The following is a 23,985-nucleotide window of genomic DNA, read 5'->3' on the forward strand; positions in this document are numbered from 1 at the left end:
CATGGCTGTTAGCCAATTGCTGAGCCACTAGCATCCTCTCCAACCAACTTAAGCAATTAATTCAATTTACCCAAACAGTTTATATAACTTATTTGTGCCTTGGGATGCAAAGCATGAAAAATTGTGCATTGATTTTGTGAATGCTGTTACTGAGCTGAAATCACACATGGAATTGTTTTCTAATTGATATTTTTCAATGGCTTATTCGAAAGTTGCATTTCCAGGCGTTCCTTTAGAATTGGAACATGCAATGCACTCAGTTTCCACTTTGTTAGGTACAGGAGTAGAACCCAGTTTGGTCTTCTGCTGCTGTAGCCCATCCACTTCAAGGTTTGACATGCTCTGCGTCCACAGATGCTCTTCCGCACACCACTGTTGTAATGCATGGTTATTTGAGTTATTGTTGCCTTCCTGTTAGCATGAACCAGTCTGCCCATTCTTCTCTGACCTCTCTCATTAACAAAGCATTTTTTGCCCACATTACTTCTGTTCAGTGGATGTTTTCTTTGTTTTTCACACCAGTCTCAGTACATGAAAGTCCCAGGAGATCAGCAGTTTCTGAGATTCTGAAACCACCCCATGTGGCACCTCATTCCATAGTCAAAGTCGCTTGGCTCACATTTCTTCCCCATTCTGACTGGTCTGTACAACAACTGAACCTCTTGACCACATCTGCATGCTTTTATACATTGAGTTGCTGCCATCTGATTGACTGATTAGATATTTGCATTAATGAGCAGATGTAGTTAAGAAAGTGGCCACTAAGTGAAATTTCTTGTGCATTTTTGATCTCCTTGTGATTTCGGTAAATGTGCCAGCTGTCAGCATGGGACAACTTAATTTGGGAGTATGATAGTTGAAGAGGGATAACACATTAATGGGCAATAACTGCACCTCTTTCATTCATTTTGTTAAACTTGGTGGACACAGCTCTGTCCATCACAGGCGAAGTCCAGCCCCCTATTGAGCACATCTACAAGAAGCACAACCACAAGAGAGCAGCAACCCCATCGTCCACGGCATCTCTCTTCTTTCTCTCTCCATTGGGAAGAAGGTATAGGAGCCATAGGTCCCACACCACCGGGTTCAGCAATATTTATTACCCTTTAACCATCAGTCTCCTGAGCCAGCACAGATAACTTCACTGACCCCAACTCTGAACCAATTGCATAACTTATGAACTCACTTTCAAGGACTCTACAATTCATGTTCTCAGTATTATTTATTTATTTTATACTCGCACAGTTTGTCTTTTGCACTTTGATTGTTTGTCAGTCTTTGTGTGTAGTTTTTCATTGATTCTATTGTATTTCTTTGTTCTACTGTGAATGATGACAAGGAAATTAGTCTCTGGGTGGTATGTGGTGACGTGTACTTCCATAAGTTCACTTTGAACTTTGTAAAGGATTGTTTGTCTTGACCTAAGTAAGAGGATAATAAAATATAGCATTCATCATGGTTAACTCCGCCATGGGTGATCTCAAGCCCAGGTGCAAAAGGAGGAGTGCTGGTCATAGGGCTAGCAGCCCAGTCCTGTAAAGGAAGGATCTTCGCTTTACGTGGGCTACACCTGGGGACACCTTTTTGAGTGTGGAACGAGCTACCAGCGCAAGCCGTGGATGCGATTTTGATTTCAGTGTTCAAGAGGTGTTTGGATAGGTACAGGAATGGGAGAGATATGGAGGGCTATGGTCTGGGTGCAGGTTGATGGGACTAAGACAGTTTAAATGGTATGTCAGGGACTAGATGGGCCAAAAGGTCTTTCTTGTGCTGTGGTTTTCCATGACTATCTTGCGAGGCCTTGGACAGAGGATTTTGGCGAGCTGCCTTTGGCAGCCTATGTCTCAGTGATGAGCTTAAGAAGAAGAATTCGTTGACAAAGTTGAGCTTCTTTAAATTTTAACCTCTAACCCTGTAGTATTGTGGCACAGTCTGAGTCCACTATTTGAAACACTCACTTGGTTGTTGACTTATCTGTGCATCTAAGTTCACATAACCAGGTTTTATGTTGTGCATATACTACTTTCATGGTGTGCAACCATGAAATTTAAATTTTGTGTTTTATTTAGACTTCGGAGCAGAATTAGGCCATTCAGCTCGTCAAGTCTGCTCTGCCATTTTATCATGACTGATTTATTATCCTTCTCAACCCCATTCTCTTGAATTCTCCCCATAACCTTTTATGCCCTTATTAATCAAGAACCTATTAACCTCTGCTTTAAATATACCCAATGACTAGGCTGCCTTACTGTCTGTGGTAATGAATTCCACCCTCTGGTTAAAAGAAGTTCCTCCTCATCTCTGTTCTAAAGGGACCTGTTACAATTTAAGTAACTTGGTGTTAAATATTTTATTAAATCCAAATGCTTAACCAAAATGAGAATATTCAGAACTATAGCATTCCAAAATTGACCTAATAAATTATATCCTTTTAGTTTTTTCCTTTTGATTTCTTTTTTAATCAATCTTTTTATTAATTTTAAAAAGTACATATATACAAACAAGAGGAGAATTGTCTCAAATATCTATATCGATAACAATACATATAAAAGGTAAAATAAACATTATCAAGCTCATACATAGTATAAATCTAATAATATATAATTAAAAAAATAAGATAATCAATTCTCCTCTTATCATTTCATAAAAATAAAAAAGATTAAAGAAACCATTATAATATTTTATATATATATATATAAAAAAGGAACCCCACTATTCTCTATAAACTAAAACAAAAGGTTTTAAAAAAAAAAAGAAAAAGGAAAAAAAGGGGGACTGGGCAGCCCATACTGAGAGTAAAAGCAAGAAGAAAGAAACTTCCTGATCAAATGCAAGGTTTCGAGAAAGTAACTGGAAGAGCAATAAATCAAACCATATGAAAATATTGAATAAAAGGTCACCAGGTTTCTTCAAATTTAAAGGATGTATCAAATGTCCAACTTCTTATTTTCACTAAACTTGGAACATAATGGAGGAAAGCCAATAAAAAACAGTAGGCGGATTAGAATCCTTACATTTAAGCAAAGTGGCTCTCCTAGCCAATAAAGTTGTAAAAGCTATCATCCATTGAGTGGAAACAGGAAAATATCCTGCTTCCGGTGGAATGATCCCATTCTTAAAGCTACTGAATATGAAATTAACTGTGCCCTAAGAAAAGATTTCATCGCATCCTAAATAACCAAATTTGACATCCCCTCAGTTGTATTTAATTCAAAAAAGAGAGAAATTTGCTCTTTAATAAAACTTACAAATACTGAGTTATGCAGCAGTGTAGCATTAAATCTCCACTGAGAATCATTCCATATATTATCAGGGAACTTCAGTATTGATTTTTCACCTTTGTACATTCTTAGGGGGTATATTTTCTTTCTAGATTGTGTCCAACTTTAATTGTGATGGGGGTAAATTTTAAAAATTGCCAGTCATTTGCAGTGTGCAGGCATTGACCAGAACAATATATTAGCAGATTATCAAATGGTGCCCCCATAAATAATAAACATTTTTTTCTATTTATCCTTTAATGTTATTGCATTTATAACTGTGGTTTATTTAACATCATTTTTATTGTGTTTTGATAAAGGGGTTTACCTGTATTTTAAATACAAAACCTGAAGTATTATTTTACTTCTATTATGTGCCGATCCTTGTAAGTCAGAACACTGGCTGATTTACCATAAACGGAGGTGGTATCTGCGTGTGGCAGTCCCTCACTCGCTGCTCCCGAGGGAAGGTCCTTGCGTTGACGTGATCTCTCTCTCTCCCCTGATGGTGCTGGAGCAAGGTTTAATCGATGCAGATTGTAGATTTGGACTCTAATTCAGGTTTATGATGTGTTCTAGTTTCTGGTTTCTAGTTCTGGTCGCTCTTTATTGTTACTACTTCTCAGCGATTTTTTAAAAAAAGCTCTTAATCAGGCAGTTGCAGGTAATGAATGCTGAACTAAAATACTCCTTTTGATTTTGTTTTGTATTCTGTGTTTTCACTTTTTTTGTTGCAGTTTGCATTTTTTTTGCACCAGGAGGAGAGGGGGATTTGATGTTTGATGTTTTTCTTTGAAGAGGTTGGTTTCAAGGTTGTTCTTTGTTTCATGACTGTCTGGAAAAGACAAATCTCAGTTGTACACTGCATAAATATACTTTGAATACTAATTAAATGTACTTTGAATCTTGAACATAGTGAGTAATTTGTCATGACTGTCTTGTCAAATTATTGTAAATAAGAACTAAAGTAATGGTAGTTTATGTAAACACGAACACTTCTGATCTTTTTCACTTTAGATCCAGAAGAATTTATTAATGTCCTACTGCATGAGGTCCTAGCAGCTGATCCTTTGCTAAAGATCAGGTAATTTTTCTAAAGAAGAGTCTCAGCTTAAAACTTTGATTGTTTTCCTCTTTTGATGCTGCCTCACCTGCTGAGTTTCTCCAGCACTTTGTGTGTGTGTTGCTCAAGATTTCCAGCATCTGCAGAATTTCTTGTTTATATTGGTAATTTTTCTTTTGTATTTTTTTGAAGATATTGATATTTGGTTAATTTTAGCTCAGTCCATGCCTATTAAACCAACTCAGTTTTTAACTGGAGCAAACTCGATGGGCTGAGTGGCCTAATTCTGCTCCTATATCTTATGGTCTTTTCGAGAAGAGGCTGGAATCTTGGGTGAAAAGGGTAATGCTTCAAGAGGTGTTGGGTTAGGGCAACAATATTACAGCGCCTGCGATCTGGGTTCATTTCCCGGCACTGCTTGTATGGGTTTGCTCCAGATTCCTCCCACATTCCAAAGATGTACTGGTTAGTAGATTAATTAGTTAATTGGGTGCAATTGGGCTGGAAAAGCCTGCTGCCATGCTGTATCTCTAAATCAGGGGTTCCCAACCACCTTTATGCCATGGCCCAATACCATTACGCAAGGGGTCCGTGGACTGAAGGTTGGGAACCCCCTGTGCTAAATAAATAAACTCAGTGGGTCTAACAGCCCCCGTAGAAACAAAGGGTGTCTGGTGATGCTTTAGGTGAAGACCTGCAACAACACAAATGAAGCAAGGTCCTGGCCCAAAACATTCACGTGTTGTATTTGATTCCAGAGATTGCTGCTTGACCCATGGAATTCTTCCACTTCTGTTTTTTAAAAAAAATTCCAATGCCTACCTACTTGATGTCTATTGCAATCCTCAGAGTATAGTCTGACTAAGTTCAGGTCTGTTCAGCAAAGATTTTCAATTGATCCTGGCACCAAAGCTAATTTTCAATGAGAAGTGGTGCTTTCAGTTGGAGTTTGTGTGATAATTTTTAAATGAAGGGTGATTAGGATCTCAGCACATATCCTAACTTTAATTTCCAACCTTTTGTCATTTCCAGAGGGGGAAACATTCAGGCTGAAAATAGGTCCTTTTAATTTATTACTGTTAAAATGTTTATTTGTTGTCTCATAGTTCAGCTTGGAGATTCCCTTATTGAATATTTGTATAGTAAGAAAACTGACCTAGTGAACACATCTTGTAGTTACTCACATTAATATTTTGTATCTGTGGCTACTCAAACACATCTGCTGCTCCTTACAGGAGAGGACTTATTTCATGTTGTATTTGTTTATTGAGATACAGCGCGGAGTACCTACCCTTCTGACCCTTCGAGCTGCACCGCCCAGCTAACCCCAGCAGCTCCGATTTAACCCTAACCTAATCACTGGACAATGTACAACGACCAGTTAGCCCACCCGGTAGGTCTTTGGACTGTGGGAGGAAATCAGAGTACCTGGAGAAAGCCCACACATTCCATGGGGAGGACGTACAGAAACCCCTTACAGAGTACACCAGCGTTGAACTAAATTCCGATGCCCCGAGCTGTAACAGCTTCATGCTATCACTGCTCTACCGTGGCACCTGGTCTGGTTCCTGTGTCAGCTTGGATGTCCTGATGGGCTTGAATAATTGATCTTTGCATCTGGACTTGTTGATAGGCTTCGTTATAGATGTAATCCTGTTTTCCAACTATATCATTTCTCACAATTAATATTTTTAACTGAACTTATCAACATCTGAAACTCACGATATTACAGTAGTATTGTGATTGTGGGTAAATTGCACAACAAAATATTGACTAGTTTATTCAAAATGAGGGGAAAAAAGGAGGAACTAATCTCTTGCCAGTGTAATTTTGAAAGCAAAATAACTTCTAGCTATTTTTTTTAAAAGGAACAAATCAGATAAAATTGTTATAGGATCACTACTTTGCATTTTCAATTCTTATTTTTATTAAGATTTTAACCACAGTGTTCTCTCGCAGTGATAATACAACTTTTCAATACAAGCTAGCTAGCAATCTTGGAGCCGCAACAAACTGATGAGTACTCTGCTTTCAGTATTTCTCTTGTGATAATCTCTTAGTGACTTAGACTAAAGTTAACAATCTTAGAGATAAAGATTAGTTTTATTTGGGCAAACAAAACACGCAGTGAAATGTGTTCCTTTGTGTCAAAACAAATAGGTGAGTATCATGCTGGGCAGTTGACAAATGTCGCCAAGCTGTCAGTGCCAACATAACTTGCCCATAACTCACCCAACCGTACATCTTTAGAATGTGGGAAGAAATTGGAGCATCCAGAAGAAAAACACACAGTAACAGGGGGAACATAAAAACTCCTTACAATGTGGGAATCGAACCCTGATCTTACAGCTGGTGCTGTAAAGCTTGGCACTAACTGCTACACTACTGAGCTCCTTGCAATATGCATATGATTTCTAAGAATTAAATTGTGTTCAAATTCTAACCCACTGTAATTATAATACCTTTGTGTTTCTAGTTACTGTCCTAATAGCTGCAAAGAGTGACTTTTTTTACTGCATGGAATCCAAGAGATTTATACAATGTTACTTTTTACATGTACACTTTAGGTCAGGCGAAAAAATTCAGGAGAGCAATTGTTATCAGATAATCCTGGAGAAAGATGATAAAGTGAAAGTGCCAACAGTACAGTTTCTCCTGGAGAGATCCTTCCTGTCTTGTGACCTAAAATTTGAGGAGGTTGGTCACTGTGTGTTCAAAAAAAAATTGTGGCTTTTTGTTCTTGCATGTTAATGGTATTATTTGGAGGGTGGGCAAGGTTTCACTGAAAATTTTTATTAATCTTTCTTTCACTTCATTATTGCTGAGTGACTTGCCTTACAAATTAAGTTTTGTTTTAAAACCCATGAATGCTCATCAAGAAATTAAGCTTAGTCTACTTCAGTTATTTCTCTTTAGTACCATAGTCGGAAAGCACCACGGCATAGAAACTCTCTGCAGCCTGGGTTTCTGCCTTGAAGGACCTACCTGTCCTTCATACCTCTCCCATCCATGTACTTAACCAAACTTCTCTTAAATAATGCACCTGAGCCCACATCCATCACTTCTGTTGGCAGCTGTTCCACACTCACCACCCTCTGAGTGAAGACATTCCCATTCAAGTTCCCCTTAAGTAATGACCATAAGGTTTGAATTCTGAATAAATAGTGTAATAATTGAGCATTTAGGAATACAAGAATAATTACGTTTAAATGAAAGTGACTAAGCACATATCAGCAATATTAACATTTATCAAAACTGATCTCATCAGTGACTTGTGCTTCTGACTTGTAAAGCTTTTTTAATCTCAGTGAAGTTGTAGTACACTGTCTTGGTATATTATACTATACTGTGTTGTAATGTATTACCTTCACTCAGTGGCCACTTTACTTTGTACCTCCTGTACTTAATACACTCAGTGGCCAGTTTATGTTAATGATCTCCAAGGTCTGATGTGTTGTGCACTCAGAGATGCACTTCTGCACACCACTGTTGTAATGTGTGGTTATTTGAGTTACTGACACCTTCCTGTCGGCTTGAATCAGGCTACGTCCACACTACGCCGGATAATTTTGAAAACACCCGTCTCGAGTAAAAACGACAGGCGTCCACACTAAGTGTTTTTCAAAATATCTCTGTCCACATTAGATGGATATTTGGGCGAATCTCCTCCTACTGGGCATGCGCAGGACACACAGAAAACAAGCAAAGAGAAAACGGTATACTTAGTGCGCGTTTGTCCAGTTACAGAGTAGAAAAACTTCAAAGGAATTGCTATTGGCTCTTGCGCAGGAGGACTTAAAACTAAAAAAAAACAAATACAGGAGATATAGAGGCAACCGACAGGGAATTTACGGACAGTATGATCTGGCTGACGACGAACGTTGGAAAAACTGACTAACTCTGTTGCATTAATAAAGCACCTTGTTAAATGTATAAAACATGACTGTGTCAGTGTTATCTTGTATTTCCATACAATGTTACATTAGGCTGTTATACATCTGTTGTCGGAGAAGTACTTGCATAGGTAAACCACCTTGGTTCTTGGTTCTTGATCCTCCAAAATATTCCGCATGGAATTTAAACTGGAGGTGGAGGAGGGTGTTTTCTGTCCTTACCTTCATACAAGCAAGGACAGAAAACAGGGCAAAGTGAGTATGCTTATTTATTCAGTAAGCTATGGGTCAAAGTATTTGGTGAGTACATTTGTAACTCTTCTGGCTTCAGTCTCATTGCCGTCTGTTCTGAAATTGTTAGATTCTGCAAAGCGCAAAATCAAATATCGCTGTGATGATTGTACACTCTAAACAATAAAGTAGTAATAATAATAATAAGAAAACAATGAAATGCCGTGCTGCCACCATCTGTTCCGGCACATCATGACAGCGGTTTTAAAAAGCTCCAGTTACCCCGTACACACTGCAACGGATATTAGGCGTTTTCAGATTTATTCACTCTGGAGACCGTTTCTGAAAATCTCTGTTTTCGGGGGCTGAAAATGCCGGTTCAGTGTGGACGGAGGGTCAAAACGAAGAGAAAAAGCTTCGTTTTCAAAATTATCCGGTGTACTGTGAATTAAGCCTCAGTCTGGCCCTTCTCTGACCTCTCCCATTAACAAGCCATTTTCACCCACAGAACTTTGCTGCCACGTGATCGACTGATTAGATATTTGCATTAATGAACAGGTGCGCAGGTGTATCTAATGAAGTGGCCACTGATTGAATTGCCATTCTGTCATTTTGATCTGAGTTTGAGCAATGCCCCGACTGATGGGATTAAAATCCCCTTTCTGACAAAGTGGGATCCATTTAGATCAATTTCAAACACATTTTTTCTTTTTGTTGCTCCATTTTACATAACTGAAGGTAAATTGAAATGGCAATTATGTCGTGCAATATATATTTTAGATCGATATGTGTGTTTGGAGTTTGAGGTTTGGAATTACGGAATAATTGGGGTAATATAGAGCATGGTCATAGAACACTACAGCATAGAAACAGGCCATTCAACGCATCTAGTCTGTGCCAAACCATTAATTTGCCTACTTCTGCCAACCTGCACCCAGACAATAGCTCTCCATACCCATCTCAACCATGGACCTATCCAAATTTCTCTTAAAAGTTGAAATCATCTTTGCATCCACCACTTGTGCTGGCAGCTTGTTCCACACTCTCGCCACTCTCTGAGTGAAGACATTCTCCCTCATGTTCCCCTTAAACATTTCACCTTTCACCTTTCACCTTTAACACATGATATTTAGTTTGTCTCACCCAACCTCAGTGGAAATAGCCTGCTTGCATTCACCCTCTCTACACCCCTCATATTTTGTATACCCCTATCAAATCTCCCCTCGATCTTCTATGTGCTAGGGATTAAAGTCCCAATGGAGATGTTGGAGGCATTCATATCCAAAATATGGAGATATTGTCAAATTATGCTTCCAGTCTGTATGATCTTGAGTTTCCATTCATTACCAAATGTCTGTTGGTGTTTCAATTTCAGATCCCGTCATGCCTATTGGTGCAAATGCCAAGGTTTGGAAAGCAGTTTAAAATGTACACTGAAATTATGCCCTCACTAGAACTAGACATTACAGATTTACTCCATAACAGTAAGTATTGACTGTGTGTTTGTAATTCAGTCAGTTGTGTTATAAAGCCTCTCTTATAGCATGATGTGAATGTGCAAGTGGATTAATAATAGTAATGATTACAAACATCAAGAGTACTGTTAGTTTTATTTGTCTCACACAGTGAAATATGTCGACATGCGCCAATGACAAACAGTCTAAATCTGTGGGGAGTAGCCCTCAAGTGTTGCCACGCTTCCGGCACCAACACAACGGGCCCACAATTTACTAACCCTGCCCCGTGTGGGATGTGGGAGGAAACCAGAGCACCCAGAGGAAACCCATGCAGTCATGGGGAAAGCATGTAAACTTACAGACATTGGCAGGAATTAAACCCTGATTAGTGATCGCTGTCACTGTAATAACGTCACACTGCTGTGCTGTCCAATAATTCTGTGTGTTTGGAGAACATGGCCATATTGTTTTCTTCTTGCAGCTCTGAGGCAGTGCTTCATTTGTGGAGTGGTAGCGGAATATGAATGCGTTCAGTGCCTTCTGGATCCAATGCTTAGCCCGGGTGCTATAAAACAGTACTGCAATACTTGCAATAATCAGGTATGGTCTAATCATAAGCAGATAAATGGGGTACTAAAACAATTGTACCACAGTCCTTTCAACCAGACTTCTGGGTTTGGATCCAGGCAGTTCTGAAATTGCTACATTCCAAGATCCAGTGCAAAACAAAAAGCTCAGCGAGTGCTGATTTATAACTGGCCAACAACTGGTGCCGATGCCAGTCTATTGTGGACTTCAGGAAAGGCTAGATGGTCATGTCAGAGTGGATCCAAGTCATATCTGAAGCAATAATTGGCCTCATGCAGATTTCCTTGGTAATTTCAGCAATCAGTTTCATATATAAAATGTTTTGCACTTCCCACTGATAGTAATAGATTTTCTAATGCATTTTACCATATGATACATGAGCAGAATCGGGCCATTCAGCCCATCAAATTAGCTCAGTCATTCAATCATGGCTGATTTTTTTTTTTCTCTTTCAACCCCTTTGCTCTGTGATCCCTAACCCATTTACCAGTCAAGAACTTATCAGTCTCTGCCTTGAATACACCCACAAATCCCAATGACTTGACCTCTCTGGCAACACTTTCTACAGATTCACTATCCTCTGGCAGAAGAAATTCCCCCTTATCTCAGTTTTAAGCAGACACCTCTTTATTAGGAGTCTGAGCCTTCGGTTGTAGACACTAATACTAATGGTAAACGTCCTCTGCAAATCTGCTCTGTTTAGACCTTCCATTATCATGTGGATTCCACCCCATTCCCCAATCCTCTGAATTTGCATTGTGTACAGAACCAGAGATACCAAATTTCACACTATATGGATCAAAAACTACATTGACTCCCACTCTGTTCCAGTGGAGCTGGATTGAGCTGAACTGTATATGCCCGGATTTTTTTGATGTCTTTGTGATTTGGTGTCTTATGTTCTGTGTTTCTCACTCTTTTTCTTGCCGATTGTGGGATTTGTTCTTTTTTTAGCATGCGTTGGGGGTTTGATGTTTTTCTTTAAACGGGTTCCATGGTTTTTGTTTTGTGGCTGTCTGTGGGGAAGACGAATCTCAGGGTTGTGTACAGCATGCAGATTTTGATAATAAATATACTTTGAATCTTTATTATATTTCTTTTTGGAATTTTCCACAGGTTCATTCCCACAAAGAGAGGAAGGATCACCAATTTAGAAAATTTTCATCTCCGAACAATGTTTTTGTTAAAGTCCCTTTTCCACGACACAAGATGGAATTGTTTGCTGTTCTTTGTATTGAAACCAGTCACTATGTTTCCTTTGTGAAATATGGGTCCGGCATACATTCCTGGCTGTTCTTTGACAGCATGGCTGATCGGATTGGTAAGTTCTATTCAATGCATCATGCGAACTATGTTGGTCTCCCTCCTAGTTAACACCTTAACAGGGTTAAGGTTCCTAAGGTATTCTTTCTGATGTAAAAACTCCTATAGCAGGAGAATCAGCAAATCCTTAATTTTATCATGCTACCAATTGCTGCAGGTAGTAAGAAAAGAAGTCAGAAGTTGCTCAGATGTCCTGGTAAGAATGCAGTCAATCAGAAGTAAACCTTGCTTCTTTTGACCAACTGGAGCTTGCAAATCATTCATCTATTGGCCATCGTTTGTTAAACTAAAGAATCTTTGAGCTCCACAGTCTTTTCAGTTTTCAGTAGTTTATTGCACACATGACTACCCATTAATCCAGTCAGCATGACCTGGGTTTTGATGGCTCTGGGCCTGTACTTCATGGATTTTAAACAATGAGGGAGGATCTCATTGAAACCTATCAAATTTTGAAAGGCCTTCTTAGAGTGGATGTGTAGAGGATGTTTCCTGTAGTGGGGGAGTCTAGCACCGTAGGGCATAGCCTCAGATTTGAAGGACATCCATTTAGAACAGAAATGATAAGGAATTTCTTTGGCCGGGCGATGGTGAATGTGTAGAATTCATTGCTATAGATGGCTGTGGAGGCCAAGTCATTCGGTATATTTAAACAGGAGGTTGATAAGTTCTTGATTAGTAAGGGCATCAAAGTTTTCAGAGAGAAGGCAGGAGATTGGGGTTGAGAGCGATAATAAATCATTAAAGGAATGCGGGGCAAGCACAGTGGCTGTTGTCGAAGTGGATATAGACTGCTGGTCTTAAGGCTTTAGCTCTTCGAGGCTTCAGCAAAAAGGGGCTTCCCTCAGAAACCAAAGGAAAGAAAAGCTCAGGTTTTTTCCTTCTCTTTATATCTGCTCAGCTAGGATAGTAGACATGCCAGGCAGGAACTCTAGTATCCCTGACCACTACAAATGCAAGAAGTGCATCCAGCTGCAGCTTCTAACTAACTGCATTAAGGAGCTGGAGCTGGAACTGGATGAACTCTAGATCATTCGGGAGGCTGAAGGGGTGATAGATAGGACGTATAGAGAGGTAGTTACACCCAGGGTGCAGGACACAGGAAACTGGGTGACAGGAAGGGGAATGGGGGCTAAGGAGCCAGTTCAGAGTACACCTATGACCTCCCCCTCAGTAACAGGTATGTCACTTTGGATACTGTTGGGGTGGGATTGACCTACTGGAGGAAAGTTACAGTGGTTGGTTCTCTAGCACTGGATCTGCCTCTGTGATTCTAAGGGAGGGGGGGAGAAGAGGCACACTGTGGTGATAGGGGGACAGATAGGAGGTTCTGTGGGTGAGAACAAGAATCCTAGATAGTATATCTAGGACTGGGGTTTAGGACTAGGACTAGGTGCTGGGGTCCAGGATATCTCAAATCGACGACTCAGCATTCTTAAGTGAGAGGGTGAACAGCTAGAAGTTACAGACCATGTAGGATGAGTGACAAGGTTCTGAATTGGGAGTTCAGGGAGTTAGGTGCTAAGTTAAGGGGCAGGACCTCCAGGGTTGTGATCTCAGGATTGCTACCCATGCCATGTGCCAGCGAGGCCAGAACTAAGAAGATTATACAGTTTAATACGTGGCTAAGGAGTTGGTGTAAGAGGGAAGGCATAAGATTTTTGGAATATTGGGCTCTCTTCCAGAGAAGGTGGGACCTGTACAGAAGGAATAATTTGCAGCTGAACTGGAGGGGGACTAATATCCCAGCGGGAAGGTTTGTTATTGCTGCACCATGCGATTTAAATGAGCATTCTGGGGGGATGAGAACCAGAGTGCCAGAACAGGTAGTGGAGAGGTCGTGGAGACAGATGTTGGTAAGATCTCAGACCAAGTTAGGGATCAAAAGGTTGAGCATGGTGCGACAAAATTGAGAAGGTTGAATACAGGATTGAAGGTGTTGTAACTGAATGCGCACAGTATAGGGAATAAGATAGATGAACTTGCAGCACAGTTGCAAATTGGCATGTATGACGTTGTAGGCATCACTGAATCATGACTGAAAGATTTTAGCTGGGAACTTAATGTCCAAGGATACGCATTGTATCGAAAGATAGGCAGGAAGGCAGAGGGGGTGGCGTTGCTCTGTCAGTAAAAAATGAAATCAAATCATTAGAAAGAGGTGACATAGGGTTGGAAAGTGTCGAATCATTGTGGACAGAGCTAAGGAACTGCAAGGGTAAAAATGCCCTGATGGGAGTTGTATACAGACCCTCATACAGTAGTAAGGATGTGGCCTACAAATTATAATGGGAGATAGAAAATACATGTCAAAAGGGCAATATTACAATAGTTGTGGGGGACTTCAATATGCAGGTAGATTGGGAAAATCATGTTGGTGCTGGATAACAGGAGTGTGAATTTCTAGAGTGCCTATGAGATGTCTTTTTAGAGCAGCTTGTGACTGAGCCCACTAGAGGATCAGCTATTCTGGATCGGGTGTTGTGCAATGAACCAGAATTGATTAGGGAGCTTAAGGTAGAAGAACCATTGGGGGAAGGTGATCATAATGTGATCAAATTCACCCTGAAATTTCAGGAGGAGAAGCTAATGTCAGATCTATCAGTATTACAGTTGAGTACAAGGAATTACAGAGGCATGAGAGAGGAGTTGGCCAGAATTAATTGGAAAAGAACACTGGCAGGGATGACAGCAGAGTAGAAATGGCTGGAATTTCTGGAAGCAATTTGGAAGGCACAGGATATACACATCCCAAAGAGGAAGAAGTATTCTAAAGGAAAGATGACGTAACTGTGGCTATCAGGAGAAGTCAAAGCCAACAGAGAGGCAGAAGAAAGGAAACTATAGGCCAGTTAGTCTGACCTCTTGGGAAGATGTTAGAGTCAGTTATTAAGGATGAGGTCTCAGGGTACTTGGAGGCACATGATAAAATAAGCTGTAGTCAGCATGGTTTCCTCAAGGAAATCTTGCCTGACAAATCTGTTGGAATTCTTTGAAGAAATAACAAGCAGATAGACAAAGAGAATTGGGTGATGTTGTGTACTTGGATTTTCAGAAGGCCTTTGACAAGATTCCACTCATGAGGCTGCTTAAATAGCTGAGCCTGTGGTATTACAGTAGAGATTCTAACATAGATAAAGCAGTGGCTGATGAGCAGGACACCGAGTGGGAATAAAGGAGCCTTTTCTGATTGGCTGCCTGTGACTAGTGGTGTTCCATAGGGATCTGTGTTGGGACCAATTCTTTTTACGTTATATGTCCATGATTTGGATGATGGAATTGATGGCTTTGTTGCAAAGTTTGCAAACGATATGAAGATGGTTGAGGAGCAGGTAGTTTTGAGGAAGTAGAGAGGCTATGGAAGGACTTGGACAGATTAGAAGAATGGGCAAAGAAATGGCAGATGGAATACAGTGTCAGGAAGTAAATGGTCATGCACTTTGGTAGAAGTGAAAGGGTTGACTGTTTAATAACTGGAGACAGATTACAAAAATCTGAGATGCAAAAGGTCTTGAGAATCTTAATAGGTTTTAATGAGATTCTCCCCCCCCCCATCCTTCTATATTCCAGCGAGTACAGACCCAGAGCTATCAAATGTTCCTCGTATGACAACCCTTTCATTCCTGGAATCATTCATATGAACCTCCTCTGAGCCCTCTTCAATGCTAGCTAATCTTTTCTTAAATGAGGAGCCCAAAACTGTTCACAATACTCAAGGTGAAGCCTCACCAGTGCCTTGTAAAGCCTCAGAATCACATCCCCAGTCTTGTATTCAAGACCTCTTGAAATGAATGCTGACATGGCATTTGCCTTCCTCACCATCAACTCTACCTGCAAGTTAACCTTTAGGGTGATCTGCACAAGGACTCCTAAGTCCCTCTGCATCTCAGATAATTGGATTTGCTCCCCGTTTAAAAAGATAATTTGGTTTATTTCTTTTACCGAAGTGCATGACCAAGTATTTTCCAACATTGTATTTTATTTCCCACTCTCTTGCCCATTCTCCTAATCTGTCCAACTTCTTCTGCAGCCTACCTGTTTCCTCAATATTACCTGCCCCTCCACCAATCTTCGTATCATCTGCAAACTTGGCAACAAAGACATCTATTCCATCATCTAAATCATTGATACACAGCATAAAAAGTAGTAGTCCCAACACCGACCCCTACGGAACCCCACTAGACTCAGAGAGCCAACAAGAAAAGGATCCTTTTATTCCCACTTGCTGCCTCCTACCAATCAGCCAACGCTCGAACCATGCCCGTACTTTTCCTGTAATACCATGGGCTCTTAATTTGGTAAGCAGCCTTATGTATGGCACCTTGTCAAAGGCCTTCTGAAAGACTAAATATACAACATCCACTACCTCCTCCTTATCTATCCAACATTTAATCTCCTCAAAGAATCCAAATTGGTTAGTCAGGCAAGATTTCCCTTAAGGAAACCATGCTGACTTTGTCCTATCTTGTGTCACCAAGTATTACATAACCTCATCCTTAACAATTGACTCCCAACATCTCTCGAACCACTGAGGTCAGGCTAACTGGTCTATCATTTCCTTTCTTCTACCTTCCTCCTTTCTTAAAGAGTGACATTTGCAATCTTCTCGTACTCTGACACCATGCCAGAGTCCAATGATTTTTGAAAGATCATTACTAATGCCTCCACTGCTACCTCTTTCAGGAACCTAGGGTGCAGGTCATCTGTTCCAAGTGACTTGTGTACCCTTGGGTCTTTCAGCTTTTTGAGAACCATCTCTCATGTAATAGTAACTGCACATCTCTTCCATCACACCCTTCACCGTCTGGCACACTGCTAGTGTCTTCCACAGTGAAGATTGTTGCAAAATACTCATTTAGTTCATCTGCCATCTCCTTGTCCCCCATTATTATTTCTCCGGCCTCATTTTCTAGTGGTTCAATATCCACTCTCATCTCTTTATTTTTTATATACTTGTAAAAGCTTTCACTATCTACTTTGATATTGTTTACTAGCTAGCTTTCATATTTCATCTTTTCCCTCCTAATGGTTCTTTTAGTTACCCTCTGTAGTGTTTTAAAAGCTTCCCAATCCTCTGTCTTCCCACTAACTTTTGCTTTGTTGTATGCCCTCTCTTTTGCTATTATTATGGCAAATGTACTGTTTTGCCATTTGAGTATTTCTTTGTTTTTGGAATATATTTATACTGCACCTTTCCTAGAAACTCATGTCATTGCTGCTCTGCTGTCATCCTTGCCAGCATCTTCTTCCACCTTACTTTGGCCAACTCCTGTCTTGTACCACTGTAATTTCCTTTACTTCACTGAAATCCTGCTACGTCAGACTACTTTCTCCCTATGAAATTTTATTCATATTGTCATCACTTTGCCCTAAGGGTTCCTTTACCTTAAGTTCCTGAATCATCTCCGGTTCATTACATAGCACCCCATCCAGTATAGTTGATCCCCTAGTTGGCTCAACGACAGATGGCTCTAAAAATCCATCTCATAGGCATTGAACAAACTCACTTTCTCGAGCTCCATTTTCAACCTGGTTTTCCCAATTAACCTGCATGTTGAAATCTCCTGGGACTATCATAACATTTCCCTTTTGACACACCTTTTCTATTTCCTGTTGTAATCTGTGGTCCACATCCCAGCTACTGTTTGGAGGCCTGTATTTAACTGCCATTAGCTGCTCAACTTAGTGAGTTCCTCCAGCTAATTGTTTGCTCCAGATTCCAGCATAGTCATGGAAACAGCATCTTCCCTGTTCATCCCAATTGCCTGTGTGTGCTTGAAGAGAGCATGGAAACAGAACCTGGCAAGCTGGCTGCAAATTCTTTAGGTTTTCCAGACCTTCTAGATTATTGGACTTTTGTAATTGGAGTTAGTATTTTGAACTTGCCTGTTACAAATATACACTCAGTGGCCACTTAGTAGGTACCTCCTGTACCTAATAAAATGGCCATTGAGTGTATGTGGTTTTCTGCTGCTGTAGCCCATCCACTTCATGGTTTGATGTGTTGTGCACTCAGAGATGCTCTTCTGCACATTATTGTTGTAATTCGTGGTTTTTTGAGTTACTGTCACCTTCTTGTCAGCTTGAACCAGTCTGGCCATTCTTCTCTGACCTCACTAACAAGCATTTTTGCTCGCCAAACTGAATTACTTTTGTGTATCACACCGTTTTCTGTAAACTCTAGAGACTGTGTGTAGAAATCCTAGGAGATCTGCAATTTCTGAAATACTCAAACCACTCCATCTGGCACCAACAATTACTCCATGATCAAAATCACTCAAATCACACACATTCCTCATCTGATATTTGGTCTGAACAGCAGCTGATGCTCTAACCATGACTGAATGCTTTTATGCATCAAGTTACTGCCACATGATTGGCTAATTAGATAATGAGCAGGTGTACCCAATAAAGTGGCCACTGAGTGTAGATCTGCAGCTTCATTTGGCTTTCTCTGCTTACTTTAAAGTGGTACTTGGTCTGAAATTTGCCCCATTTATGACTGAACACAAGAATTATATATATTTAAACCTATTGCTTCTAGTGCGCAAAGAGAGGTAATTTTCTTTTTCCTCTGCTGACCAATGTATTTTGTCTATCTTAGGTGACGAGAATATCCCAGAGATTACAGCTTGTCCACAAATAGGTGATTACCTGATGATGTCAGAAGAAAAGCTGTCTTATACCAACCTGAAGCAGCTTGATGGATTTGCCAAAAGACTTTTCTGTGATGCCTACATGTGCATGTATAGGAGCCCAAGAATGTGTTTGTATAAGTGACTCGTGAGACAAAATGCCTGAGTGACACTGTGGTAGGCATTTATTTCGCTGAAGGCCGGTACACCAGCAATGTAACAAGGATTATCAATTGCTTCATATTTATCAAATAATATACTGGGCATTATAAAACATTGTGAACAATGCCACTTTGGATTTTACCTTTAAGTCACATTTTAAGTGAATGTTCAGCTGCAATTTTTTACAGAAATATATTGGAGAATTAGAGAATTTAAGTGAAAGATGGAAGTAGGTTTTGCGGGGAGGTATATAATAATTCTGCTTTGGTTTAAAACTAATGAAAGAAATTGCTGATTATCAGGAACCAACCAATATGAAGAACTTGGATGTGCATAAATTATATAATTAGCATGCAAATATTTTGAATATATTGCATAAAAACAGCATCATTTGGTCTACAGATAACTCAACTGCACTAACATCTCTGCGTGCTTGGTTCCTATTAACACTGCCAGAATCAATCAATGGTGCAGAAAATAATTGGATTTGATTTGAATTTTATGAAATTTTTGGCAAATGATTTTATCTCTTTCCAACTAATCGTCATGACTCATTCCATAGTGCACAACAGTACATTTTTAGCCTTTTTACCAGAAAAGCCACTTGATGTCCAGAACATGGTGGTCAAACGACCAGTCAGTGCAACAGTTTGAGAAAGCTTTGAGTGTGTACTCCTACCTTGGACTTACCTGAGAAATTCATTGGAAAAAAACTTGTAACCCAAATTGTACTTTACACAACGATTTCAATGAATTTGAAGTATATTACCGAGTAGACTGAGTGGAAATAAAAACTCGGTGTGTGCACTTTATTCAAGGACTCTTCACAAATTGTTTCTGGAACTTTCTGCATATTGTGTAAGTCACAGCACGATTGCCAGAAATGTTCCTTCACTTATGCTTCTTAGGAAATCTGGACTGTTTTTATTCATTGTTGTATAGGTTAGAGAAAATATTGTAATGCACTGTTCATGTCACCTGTTTCTTTAATGACTCCTTTACTGTGTAAACTTTATATTTTTATTCTTGCATTTGGAATTTGGCAGTAAGTGAAAAAGTACTTCATCTTTTGCTTTTCATAAATTGTTTAGACTGAAATTATCTGAATAGTTGTAAATTATCTGATAGGAATTCTGGAAAGCTAGCAGAGATAGATCTTAAATTGTCTGCTGGGCACTCTGTAGTGGGCATGATTGCACCAATTTTACTTGTAATCCCTTTGGCTGTGTATTAATACAAGAACATTGTTCACATCCTTTAATAAGACAGGAGCAGATGTAGGCCATTTGGTCCAATGCATCAGCTTCACCACATCATGACTCAATCTCCCCCAACCCCATTCGCCTGCCTTCCCTCTGTAACCTTTGAGATCTTTACTAATCATAGCCTATCAACCTGCACTTTAAATATACCCAATGACTTGACCTCCACAGCAAGCTGTGGTAATAATTCCATATGTTTGCCACTCTCTGGTTTAGAAATTCCTCTGCATCTCTGTTCTAAAGGGATGTCCTAGTATTCTGAGGCTGTGACCTCTGGTCCTAGACTCCCTCACTATAGGAAACATCCTCTCCACATCCACTCCATCTAGCCCTTTCAATATTTGATACATTTCATTGAGATTCCCCCCCTCCCCCATTCTTCTAAATCTAATGGAATGGAGTCTTGTGGGCTACCTCAGAAATTGTTTTCTATTATTATTTACATCTTCACTCTTCATAAACATTTGTCTACTTGATATTTACGATATTCAATGGTTTTGCACAAGTTCTTCAGTAATCCTGCTTTGCAGAAGTTACAGGGTTATTATCCCATCCTTTAGTGGACAAATTGACTTAAAAAAAAACAGCTTGGACTTTAGTCCATCCATTATTTATTCATGTTAACCTCAAAATTGGTGTGATTGTGCACCCACTACTATTTCTTATAGGGCCAGTCCACTACCCACAGCGGAAGAATTTTCTCTGTTCAACCTGAAGTGATCTTTGACTTCCACTCAAGATGGCACCTGCATACAACGCTCCTTTGGTCAACATCTGGATAGATCATGGAACCATCTTTTTCACTTTTGTGTTTGTTTCTCATCTTGAATGTGATTCTGGAACTGTTGGAGCCTGTGTTTTGCTTTTTGGATGTTCCATCAATCTACAGTCTCCAAGAGGAAGAGGCTGTGTGTGCAAACCTCGTAGTGGGCAGGCTGCAAGATGAGGTGTAAACCACTGTTTGGCTCCATTTTGATGATTAAAGCATCATAATGAGTGCAGCGGGTAAGCACCAGGTGCTTGCATTTTGATTGGTACTCTGTAATGGAGAGGAGAGTGCCTACTGCTGCACTCCAAGTGTTGCTCAGGTTTTTGCTGCAGTTGGAGTGTGGACGTAGACTTGGACTATAGACTCTTTTTTTGCCAGGCTTATAAGTTTTGTATTTATTTTTTGCCCAATCTTCTCAGGGTTTTTTTTTAATGTGCAGAAGGAATCTGTTCTGTTTGTTTTTTTTGTGTGGGAGGAGGGATTTGGGGGTTGATGTGCCTGATCCGTTTTCGAAATTTTTTTTGGGCAGGAGGAGAGATTTAGGAGTCAATATGCCTGTTGTTTTTTTTTTATTGTGGGGAAGAATATTTGAGAGTTGATGATTGTGTTGCCTTTCTTTGTTTCATGACTACTGAGAGAATTGAATAATTTCAGTTGTATACTTTAATAAATGAACCTTTGAAATGGTAACTATTTCTGTCCAATTTGCCCAAGATTAGCAATAAATGAGTTACAAATTTCTCAAGAACCCATTCATTGAAAAGTTACTGTTCATGCCCTATTGAATTCACCCCTCTGTGCTCATTTGTAACCTTGGTATCATGTTTAACTGACCTGAGTTTTGACCACATATTTTCACACACTGCATTGTCAGTTGTTCTCATATTAGACAGTCATCCTTCTGTAACTTCTGACCTCAACTATTCCAATGCTCCTCTGGGCAGCAACCCTTCCTCCACTTAATAAAATTATCACTTACTGATCATTCCCTGTACCTGATAAATGACATGGGTTCTCAATCCACCAACATAATTTAAAAGTTCACAATATCCTGCTGCAATCCATGCATGACCTCACTGTTCCCACCCTTTCACTCTTCCAATTTCACCTTAATTACCTCCAGAACCACTCCAGTTCAATTGATATTACCTTAGAAACATTGCTCTGCAAACCTTAGAACTGATTCTACAAGATATTTAAGGATGTAGATTTTTTTTTTGAAAGATTGGGGAATGGAGGACTGTGGGATCTTCTGCAAAAATGGAAATGAGGTCTGGGCAGATCAGCCTGACTATATCTAATATCAGGATTGCATTGGCTTGGCCTGGCCTGCTCCTGCTCCTATTTTCTAATGTTCTGTGCGGCACCCCCAGAACTACCTGATTTTGTCTACAAGAAATTAAGGGGATCTTTATCTCCTCAGTGAATGGTTCTGTTGGAGGCCTAATCATAAATTATAAAGTACAGGAGAATAAAAAAATAAAACTCATTTCCGCATAGATGTTTCATATAACTTGATGTTAAAATGCTTTTCAATGTTATTAAACAATTGAAGCAACCAATTCTATAAAAAGGCTTTTCCATGCTTTTTGCTGATGAAGAAAGCAGCAGTACTCTGTTCATCTTTACACAGGACTTCTCTCAACATGGACCAACAGATGGGTTGGGCAAAAGAATAAACTTGATGCACTGGATCAGCCACATTAATTAAGAAACTCGAGGCCAGTAGGCTTCTACTTCTGTTCCCATTACACTGGAAAACATCAAAACTCCCCTCAGGCCAAGGATGTGAACTTCCAAACGTGTAATGTAGAGAATCAGACAAACTAGCTCTTCATAGCTGTAAAAGATACTACATTGAAGGAAAGATGATCAGACACTCAATGCATTCAGGCCTTATCTCTGTATTGTCATTTTCCATTTTAGAATTCTGAGATTATCATTAGTTTAAAAGCACAAAGCAGATCACCATTAGCTAAACCTCTGCAAAATACATTCAAGGGATTTCCCCCCTTGCAATATTATTGGATAATCAAAATTATATGTACTTTTAATATTTACATTATGTTCATGCTTAAGACAGGATACAATGCAAGAGGATGATTAAAATGAATGGAATACTTCCGGCTTGATTTTTGATTGGCTTGGTGTGGTTCACTGCCCTGAAATAAGGGCCTTGGACATGTAGCTGCTCTCTCAACTCCAGAAATGGCACCTCCAAATGCACACAGAGGGAACATTTTGGCAATTTGATGCAGTATTAGAAGTTAAACCTGATGTGATGGCCATCATAAAATTGATGAGGAAGGGAACCTACAAATTTAAAATCCATTTCTTGCAACCTGTATCCAGCCTTATGGCCAAGGTAACAATCAGTGGATACTAATTACAAACCAAAAACCAGGAGAGATTCTATTTATAATGCCCAAATTAAATGTTTCCATTCTTGGCATTTGCAATATTCTGGCAGCAAGCATAGTTCCAATTTGCTGCCTTAAGACTTACAACCCACTTAATATCTTGCTCTAAAACAGCATGTCCAGAGTGTTTGAAAATTACTGTTATAGCTATGTACCAAACCAAACAAGCAAGACAACAATTTCAGTCACAGCTAGCAAACCCAGATTCAACACAGTTTGGAATAGCAGCTGCACATCATTGCAATTCAGAAACACTAGAGAGGCAGAGATCAATAAATTTTCTAAGTTATAACAGCAATAAGACTATGGATTGTGGTTAGACACAGATGCTATAGCAATTAAACATACAAATACATAACTAATCATATGATAAACTGTAATTTTAACACTACTGAGATCCTGCTAATTCAAGTGTATGCAGAGCACCAACTATACTCTGTTTGCCGAGGCATAATTTGGAGGCCTCCTACTGATCCTACATAAATACATCATAAATGAAATATTTCAAGTTCAATCAAAGGTAGTAAAAATATCTAGTTATCAAGGCAAGGTAAAAGTTGCATGTATATAGTTTAGAAATGGACAGATGTGGGAGAGAGATGAATATAAATTGGAAAAAACCATCATGCATGTACACCAGATTTTTCTGAACTCGGGTTCACGGGTTTAAATACAAAGCCAGATTTAAATTAGGGGTCTGGAGATAACTGTTTCTCCTATAATACTGTGATGCTCAGAGACCTACTAACACCTCATGCCATGGATATCATTTTGTTCAATGCCCTGAAGCAGAAGCTGCACTGTTTCAAGGTAAATCAGAGACCTCTTCTAACAACGGGTAGGTTTTGCAAGGAGCTATCACCAGGACTCAAGTAACGGAGACTAATTTCCCACATTGTAACCCAACAGTGGAATTATCATTACT

General features: G+C 39.6%; 1 protein-coding gene across 2 annotated transcripts in view; it reads left to right on the forward strand.

Annotated features, from left to right (window-relative positions):
- cyldb (cylindromatosis (turban tumor syndrome), b) overlaps nt 1-23,942 on the forward strand; it is a 92,603-nt gene extending 68,661 nt beyond the window's left edge. For both annotated transcript variants that reach the window (XM_063041139.1, XM_063041140.1), the window contains exons 9-14: nt 4,278-4,344; nt 6,891-7,020; nt 9,823-9,931; nt 10,386-10,504; nt 11,609-11,813; nt 18,417-23,942. In XM_063041139.1, the coding sequence (XP_062897209.1) occupies nt 4,278-4,344; nt 6,891-7,020; nt 9,823-9,931; nt 10,386-10,504; nt 11,609-11,813; nt 18,417-18,592 (806 nt within the window). In that variant the 3' untranslated portion in view covers nt 18,593-23,942. The remainder of the gene's footprint in view (nt 1-4,277; nt 4,345-6,890; nt 7,021-9,822; nt 9,932-10,385; nt 10,505-11,608; nt 11,814-18,416) is intronic.
- Nucleotides 23,943-23,985: the final 43 nt, after the last annotated feature.

Source organism: Mobula hypostoma, chromosome 2, assembly GCF_963921235.1.
Source record: "Mobula hypostoma chromosome 2, sMobHyp1.1, whole genome shotgun sequence".
In the NCBI taxonomy this organism is placed as follows: domain Eukaryota; kingdom Metazoa; phylum Chordata; class Chondrichthyes; order Myliobatiformes; family Myliobatidae; genus Mobula; species Mobula hypostoma.